Source organism: Sus scrofa, chromosome 5 (assembly GCF_000003025.6).
Source record: "Sus scrofa isolate TJ Tabasco breed Duroc chromosome 5, Sscrofa11.1, whole genome shotgun sequence".
Lineage (NCBI taxonomy): Eukaryota > Metazoa > Chordata > Mammalia > Artiodactyla > Suidae > Sus > Sus scrofa.
Window position 1 is genome coordinate 18,217,084 of NC_010447.5, and position 8,764 is coordinate 18,225,847.

Below are 8,764 nucleotides of genomic sequence, written 5' to 3' on the forward strand. Positions count from 1 at the left end.
AGAGGGGAAAGGAGACCCCGTTCAGAGAATGAGTTTGTTTTCCAGAGTCTGAACATGATTGGTGAGTGAAGGTGTCTGTGGGTAATTGACAATACCCGCCTATAGGATGCAGGAGGACTGTTGGGGAATCAACCGAGGTGGGGACCCGTGTAAACCAGCCAAATTGAGCCTCAGGATGGCATTTCTCTTCCCCAGGACTCTGGGGGCTCTAGGATTCCCCAAGATGTCCCCTGCAGGTGGGAACTTGGGGTGCAGGCTGAGCCCAGCTAAAGCAGACACACTCTTCTCCGGACCCTCATCCCCCAAATTCTCACAGGCTGGATCTCCTCTCCCTGGGGGTAGGGTGGGGGTACAATATCATCATTTCTTGCCGTGAAAGCACAGCTGCCAGAGCCACCTTCACCTGCTGCCCTTGCGGGTCTCCATCCCGCTCACTCACCCCCTTCCCGCAGGGTGGAGGGTGGCCGGGGCAGGGCAGGGCTGAGGGGGCGGGGAAAGGCTGGGGAGGGTCAGGAACCATGGGCGATGATTCCCCGCTGTTCACCTGTGACCCGGGCTTCCGTAGCGACTCCGGTGGCAGGGGCGGAGCCTGTCCGGGAGGTCCCCTCCCCTTCCCTCGGAGCTATAACTTGAGTTGCGAACCTAACACCCTCCACGGCCCAGCACCTGAGCTCTGGTCTCGCTCTTCCCTCGCGGAATAAGCAACATGAGCTTCAGCACCCAGTCCTCTTTCTCCAGCTACCGGTCCGTGCAGTCGCCGGGCCACCGGGTCCGACCGGTCAGCAGCGCGGCCAGCGTCTATGCAGGCGCCGGGGGCTCGGGCTCCCGGATCTCCGTGTCCCGCTCCAGCAGCGTCCGGGGCGGGAGCGGCTGGGGGGCCGGGATGGCCGGGGGTCTGGTGGGTGTCGGGGGCATCCAGGGCGAGAAGGAGACCATGCAGGACCTGAATGACCGCCTGGCCTCCTACCTGGAGAGGGTGAGGAGTCTGGAGGCTGATAATCGGAGGCTGGAGATCAAAATCCGGGAACACCTGGAGAAAAAGGGACCCCAGGTCAGGGACTGGAGTCATTACTTGAAGACTATCGAGGAACTGAGGGCTCAGGTAAGAGGGCAAGGAGGGAGCAGCCCCAACTCCCAGCCCTGATGGATCCTCCAGTTGTCGGCTGCCTTCCCTCTTCCTCCCCCTCCCCCAAGGATAGCAATTCTAACAGAGTGGGGTACGTTCACTCCTTCCCCCATCTCCCACCCCTCCTGCAACTCCGACTGGGGGGCTTAGGAATGCCCCAGATTTCCTTACACACCTCTGGCCACCGGGCTCCCAAGGGTGGTGAATGAGCAGGAAGGGCTCTTCCCCAGGAGAGAGCCGGAAGGGGAGGTGGGCATTTGCAAAAGAGTGGACAGCATGGAAGGAGGTGAAACAGGAGCGGAGAAGGGACAGCTGGAGGGGTTAAGCGGATGTGGCTAAAGCTGAGTCATCTAGGAGCAAACAGAAGGCCTACCTGTGGGAGAGACCAGTGGGGGAGGGGGGCCACTGAGCAGGTGCTCTCGCAAGAAATGCTAGGAGAAGGCCAGGAGCAGGCTTTTTAGCAGCTGCTCGTTTCTGGGCAGGCCAGCCAGTGGAGGCCTGGAAAGGAAGGGCAGCAGGAGGTGGGAAACGCTGGGATTTGGGACTCCAGGAAAGGAGGGGACAGTGTGAGGGGGCACAGGTGGAAGAGGAGAGGTATACAAGGAGAGCCTCTGGTTACCCGGGGACCAGGAAGGTTGTTTTACTGAGACACATGACACCTCCCAACGTACTCAGCCCTCCCCATCAACTTCCCACTCACCGAGCAACCTCTCTGTCCATCCCCCCAGATCTTTGCAAGTTCTGTGGACAATGCCCGCATCGTTCTGCAGATTGACAATGCCCGTCTCGCTGCTGATGACTTCAGAGTCAAGTAAGGATGGGGGGCTGGGGGCTGTGATCCGGTGGGGTTCACAGTGGGATCTTGTGCAGCTGTAGGTGGAGCTGGATGAGTGAGAGTAAGGCTCCGTCAGTTCACTTATTCATGAGCCCCAGTTTTCATACCCAAGTGCCAGTACCCAACTGCCAGGAACTGTGCTCTGAGGATTGTGATCGCCTGATTCTTGAGCCAGGTGGCTGGTTTGCAGTGGTCATGCAGCTGCTCTTAGGAGGTGGCCTGGGTTGAGAAGGTTCTGGATCAGAGACGAGGCCCTTCTCATCACCTCCACTCCCACAGGTATGAGACGGAGCTGGCCATGCGCCAGTCTGTGGAGAGCGACATCCACGGGCTCCGCAAGGTCATTGATGACACCAATGTCACTCGCCTGCAGCTGGAGACAGAGATCGAGGCTCTCAAGGAGGAGCTGCTCTTCATGAAGAAGAACCACGAGGAGGCAAGCAGGGGCCGCAAGACAAGTCTGGGTCGGGGAGTAGAGGGAGCAGGGCCCCTGCAAGGATTCTTATTTAGAACTACCAGCCTGAGCACATCTCCATCAGATTCTTGCCATGCTCGGTGGCTCACCTGAATGTGGTGAGGTCAAAAGGATATGGATGAGGAGTTCCCTTGTGGTGCAGCGGGAAGGGTTGAAACAGGAGCAGTAAAAGCAAGCAGTGATGGAGAAAGATACAAGGAGCAGATCAGTAGACGGAGGAACAGGGCGAAGGGAGGTGAGAGAAACCACTTGTGATTGATTTGTGATTGACAGGTATGGGCGGGACAGGTGATATTTACCCATCTCGAGCAGAAGGCCCATAACTGGCATTGCCCAGAGAGCAAAGTCAAGGGCATCCTCTGCTTTGTTGTCTGGTCGGCCCTGTAGGCTTCCTGGAAGAGGCAGCCCCGGATGAAGAGTCTTCCTGGATCTCCGACCCTCAGCCCCTCCTCACTTCCATTCCTCTCTCCTTTAGGAAGTAAAGGGTCTACAAAACCAGATTGCCAACTCTGGGTTGACCGTGGAGTTGGATGCCCCCAAACCTCAGGACCTCAGCAAGATCATGGCAGACATCCGGGCCCAGTATGATGAGCTGGCTCAGAAGAACCGAGAGGAGCTGGACAAGTACTGGTCCCAGCAGGTGCGTGAAAGGAAGGGATGGATGCCCAGCGAGGCACAGAGGCAGGAGGGGGCGGGAGGGAGGAGGACAGAGGAGGGACCTGAGCACCATGTCCACCCTGCAGATTGAGGAGAGCACCTCAGTGGTCACCTCACAGTCGGCTGAGATTGGAGCTGCTGAGATGACACTCACAGAGCTGAGACGGACCGTCCAGTCCCTGGAGATCGACCTGGACTCCATGAGAAATCTGGTGAGAGCCCTCACTCAGTCCATCTGTCCCCACCACCCTTGGTCCTGACCTCTGTCACCCAATCCTGTCTCAGCCCCAATCCTCCCCTTCCATCATCTCCTTTGGCTCAGAATTGTTTCTCATGTCATGTCCCCCTGCTCCTGCCCTCTACCCTCGTCCCTGGCACACACTAGGTGCTCCAAATTTCAAAGCGTGCTGCAAGTGGCAGAGATTCTTCCTCTGCTCTGTCTCACCTGACCCCCCCTCCCTGTGCCCCTGCAGAAGGCCACCTTGGAGAACAGCCTGAGGGAGGTGGAGGCCCGCTACGCCCTGCAGATGGAGCAGCTCAACGGGGTCCTGCTGCACCTGGAGTCAGAGCTGGCTCAGACCCGGGCAGAGGGGCAACGCCAGACCCAGGAGTACGAGGCCCTGCTGAACATCAAGGTCAAGCTGGAGGCTGAGATCAACACCTACCGCCGCCTCCTGGAAGATGGCGAGGACTTCAAGTGAGTAGAGCTGGCCTCCCCCGCTTGTAGAAGCCGGGGTCAAGCCACCACTTCTCCCCAAAGCCTGAGCTTTCCTAAGCCTCCCATAGGCAGGTTCATTGGGACCCAGTGAGCCCTGGGCTGGGGTTCTGTACATGCCGCAGGCTCTCAGGGGAGTAACAGTTAGAGAAGCTCCCTCCCAGAGAAGAGAACGGACTAAGTATTGCCCCTAGCCTTTCTTAGAGCACAAGGGGACTTTGGTCTTTGACTTACGGAGGAAGCAGCCAAGGGGAATTTGGAAATATAGGTGGGGATCAGGAGGCTTTTTTTCTCCACTTTTCTTGTTTCCCTTTCCTCTGCGGGGCTGTTTTTAACTGAGGCTTGGTCTTCTGTTACAGTCTTGGCGACGCTCTGGACAGCAGCAACTCCAGGCAGACGATTCAGAAAACCACCACCCTCAGGCTCGTGGATGGCAAAGTGGTGTCTGAGACCTCAGACACCAAAGTTCTGAGGCACTGAGGCAGCAGAAGCAGGGTGCCCTGGGGAGCAGGAGGCCAATAAAAGTTCAGATGTCATTGCATACCGCTTTGTAGTTCTATCTTCCTTGGCTGTTTGCATACGCCGCGCGTATAAATGCTCTGACCCCGTAGCCCTAGCTCTGATCAGGCAGAAGTCACCTCTGAGCCCAGGGGTTTCCTTTGGGTGTGGGTGAGGGCGTGGGTGGAGGAAGGATCTGAGTTCTTGGAAACACCTCAGAGAAATAGGAGGGAGCCATAAATGCAGTGGGGAAAATACAATAGATTTGGGGAGTCTTAGCCTTAAATAAAACTGGTCATCACAACGTGCTCTTTAGAAGAAATCTGAGCCTCAGGAGAAAGCGGAGCCAAAGCCAGGGGGCAAAGGAAAGGAGAAGATCTGAGCACACAGCTGGCCCTCCGCCTCCCTGCCACTCTGCAGCCCAGGGCCTCTTTCCACATTCAGCCCCCAAACCAGTGGTCCCTATGCTCTGCCCATTCACTTCATTGGGAATCAGGATGTGATTTGCAGGGTGCTAGAGGTCTGGCTAGAATTGGATTGAATGCAATCTTTGCAGGGGAAGGAATAATCTACACCACTGGTTCCCATCTAAGTGGTGCCCCTAAGTAAGCCTCCACTTAGGTAATAACGAACTCTCGGAGTTCCCGTCGTGGCACAGTGGAAACGAATCTGACTAGTAACCATGAGGTTGCGGGTTTGATACTTGGCCTCACTCAGTGGGTTAAGGATCTGGCATTGCCGTGAGCTGTGGTGTAGGTCGCAGGCACAGCTTGGATCCTGCTTGGCTGTGGCAGTGGTGGAGGCTGGCAGCTGCAGGTCCAGTTTGACCCCTAGCCTAAGAACCAACATATGCTGCTAGTGTGGACCTAAAAAGCACTCCCTATTCTTCTGATTGCAAATGTGTCATCTAGTAGTGAAAACAATGGCTGTCTGAAACTAATTTTAGGCTTTTGATTGGGATGATAATTTATCTTTTTAAGTTAAAAAAATTATAAAAAAAACATGCACAGAGAGTTCCCATTGCGGCTCAACAGGTTAAGAATCCGACCAGTATCCATGAGGATGTAGATTTGATCCCTGACCTCATTCTAGGTTAAGGATCTTGAGTTGCCACAAGCCGTGATGTAGGTCACAGATGGGGCTTAGATGCCGTTTTGTTTTGCTGTAGCTGTGGGGTAGGCCAGCAGCTGCGGCTCTGATTTGACGCCTAGCCTGGGAACTTCCATACGCCGCAGGTGCATACCTAAAAAAAAAAGAAAGAAAGAAAAAATGCACAAAGTCTGAAAAGAAAGGAAAAGAAAATTAAATATTTCCCATTCCACCCCCAAGGTGATTATTGTAAATATACATATATGCAAACCCTTTTATTTTATACGTGTGGGACCATACTGTTGTCTACTTTGATTTCTTAAACTCCGCTTTCTTCATTTCACATATCTTGGACACCTTTCTGAATCAGCATGTGTAGATCTACCTTTTTTTTAAAACCCAGACAAGTAAACTTGGAATCCATCCGCATATTTCATGTACTAAAAGGAAACTGTGGGGAAGTACAGGACTGCAATGCTTACACATTTCTGTCGCCTCTCCTGTTTTGGTGTCAATTTCGATGACATATTTTCCTACCTGTTGTCCAACTGAATGTTCATATCGCGTACATCTGCTCCTAATCTGCAATAACGACAACTACTACACTCCATAAATTCTTTCTAAAAATCAGAACTTTGATCTGTGTAATGTCCGATCATGTTCCACAGACCAATTTGAGAAATGATGCCTAGATCTTTCTTGACCCTTGCCTTAGTTATCTGTCATCCATCTAGCTTGAGAAACATCGTACAAAATAGGATATGTTACATGAAACTCCTCATTGCATCTGTATAGGAATAATGTTGGGATGATTATTTTAGAAGGACCCTCTACAATTCTCTCTTTCGGTCTCAGCAACCAAAAATAACTTGTTTGGTGGGGAAAGGGCTATTATATTTGATCTCATATCATACATCTCATACGTTGTTTTCTTTAGGGTTAGGGTTAGGGTTTTTTCTTTTAGGGCCGCCCTGCAGCATATGGAAGTTCCTGGGCTAGGGGTTGAATTGGAGCGGCAGGTGCTGGCTGACACCACAGCCATGGCAATACCAGATCCAAGCTGTGTTTTCGAACTATGCCACAGCTCAGGGCAACGCCAGATCCTTAACCCACTGAGCGAAGCCAGGGGTCAAACCCATGTCCTCATGGATACTAGTCGGGTCCTTAACCCACCGAGCCACAAGAACTCCATCTCATTCTTTTTAGTAGTTGCTTGGCACTCTAATGTGTGGAATATCCATTTAATTAACCCAGATCTTCTAATGGTCCATGTCTTGGTCTCCAGCAGTTTTATTTTTGCCAAAAGTCTACAATTAACATGAATTAATATGCAAGTAATATCTAATTAATATGCACTCGGCGATCATATCTATAGGTTAAATTCCTAGAAGTGGTGTTCTAGGCTATCATATTAACCAATATTTATGAAGTGCCTATTTTGTGCCAGGCCATGCAAGTATATCTGCGGTAAACAAAAATGGGGATCACCCCCACCTCATTAATGGTCAAAAGCATGTGCATTTTTATTCGTTCTCCCAACAAATTCTTACCGAGCACCTACTATGCACCAGCCACTCTTCTAGGCACTAGGGATAAACCAGTGAACAAAACAGGCAAAAGCCCCATCCTCATGGACTTTCTACTCTGGGGACAGGAGACAGATAATAACTGTGGATGTAGCATGTTAGCAGGTGATGAGTGTTACAGGCAGGATAGAGCAGGCAAGGACTGTAGCCAGGAAAGTGAAAAGGTGATAATGAATCTTCAACTAAAACAGACAACTGAGTTTTTACTTAAGAAGTACAGTGTGTTGGGAGTTCCCGTCGTGGCTCAGTGGTTAACGAATCCGACAAGGAATCATGAGGTTGAAGGTTCCATCCCTGGCCTCGCTCAGTGGGTTAAGGATCTGGCATTGTCGTGAGCTGTGGTGTGGGTTGCAAAAGCGGCTTGGATCCCGCGTTGCTGTGGCTGTGGCATAGGCCGGTGGCTACAGCTCCAATTAGACCCCTGGCCTGGGAACCTCTGTATGCCGCAGGTGTGGCCCTAGAAAAGACAAAAAGAAAAAGAAAAAAAAAAGAAATACAGTGTGTTTATCCTGCCATCTCTAAAATCGTGAAGGTCCTTGGAGAAAAGGCTAAAGAGAGCACCATTTGAGTCCCTCAGGGGCCCAGAGGACAGGAAGCCAGGCCAGGTGCCCCCAAGGGTATAAGGAAGCCCCCCCCCAACTCCGCCCCAGGGAAGATGAGTCAGAGAGGCTGCCAAGTGAGCAGAGCAAGGGCTGCCCATCCTGAGTTACACAAGAGGTCACCCGGGAGCTTCTGCAGGCAGGGAGCCTTGCTGTCTCTGGGTACCTGGGTTCTACTACCTGGAGGAAAACAACCTATCTGAAAGCAAGGTGCCCCAATGAGGTGCTTCTCACCCTTAAACCTACCTGCCCTGAATAAACACAGCAATCACTGACCCTACTTCCTCCCTCCCAATCTCTCTCCAGCCCCTACTTTGTCCCCCGATCTCACTTTTCACAGGAGTCTACAGGAGAGGCATCCTTGGGGCAAGGAGGTTGAGCTTTACTCTCTAGGATTTGTTTGTTTATTTTCTTTTTTAAAAATTTTTACTATAGTTGATTTAGAATGTTCTGTCAATTTCTGCTGTACAGCAAAGTGACCCAGTTATACATGTGTGTGTGTGTGTGTGTGTGTGTGTGTGTGTGTGTACACATTCTTTTTCTCATATAATCTTTTATTATGTTCTGTGATCTTGATTTGTTTTAGGAAAGTAATCTGGGTAGTTTTCTTGTCCTGTCTGCCCCACCATTTTCCAAATGTGTAAATACAATTTTAAAAAACTTTTTTTTATTATAGCTGATTTGCAATGTTCTGTCAATTTCGGCTGTACAGCAAAGTGACCCAGTCTTTCCCATACTATCTTCCATCATGGTCTACCACACGTGACTGGACAGAGTTCCCTGTGCTCTACAGCAGTAAGACTTTAAATCTGCTCTTCCTGAGTACACAGGTACCCCAGAGGTCTGATGAACCCCAGCCAAAGGTTGCCCTGGCTGGAATTAGGGGAAGGAGGAATCTAGCCCTCATAAGAAGAGACTGATACAGGACAGCAAGCAAACAGGCCTGAGAACCGCCTAATGCCAACAAACATTATGGGATGTGTACCTGCCTGTGGGTGAAGCAGAAAGTCCCTGGCAGAGCCCGAGCGGTGCTTGCAACCAAGTCAAGCAGATCGAAGAAACCCGAGATGATGCACCTGATATGATTAGCGCTCCCATTGGACAACGGCTTACAGTTCCCAAGGCGCTTATGCATTTGATCCTCATTACAATCCTGTGAGGTATGACAGGCAGTAGTTATTACT

The 8,764-nt window shown here is 51.6% G+C and overlaps 1 protein-coding gene across 1 annotated transcript; it reads left to right on the forward strand.

The window, feature by feature from the left end:
• KRT18 (keratin 18) lies at positions 603–4,349 on the forward strand. Its single transcript, XM_005652579.3, has 7 exons — positions 603–1,102; positions 1,855–1,937; positions 2,241–2,397; positions 2,912–3,076; positions 3,180–3,305; positions 3,567–3,790; positions 4,168–4,349. The coding sequence occupies exons 1-7, from the start codon at positions 707–709 to the stop codon at positions 4,286–4,288; spliced, it is 1,272 nt and encodes a 423-aa protein (XP_005652636.3). The 5' UTR covers positions 603–706; the 3' UTR covers positions 4,289–4,349.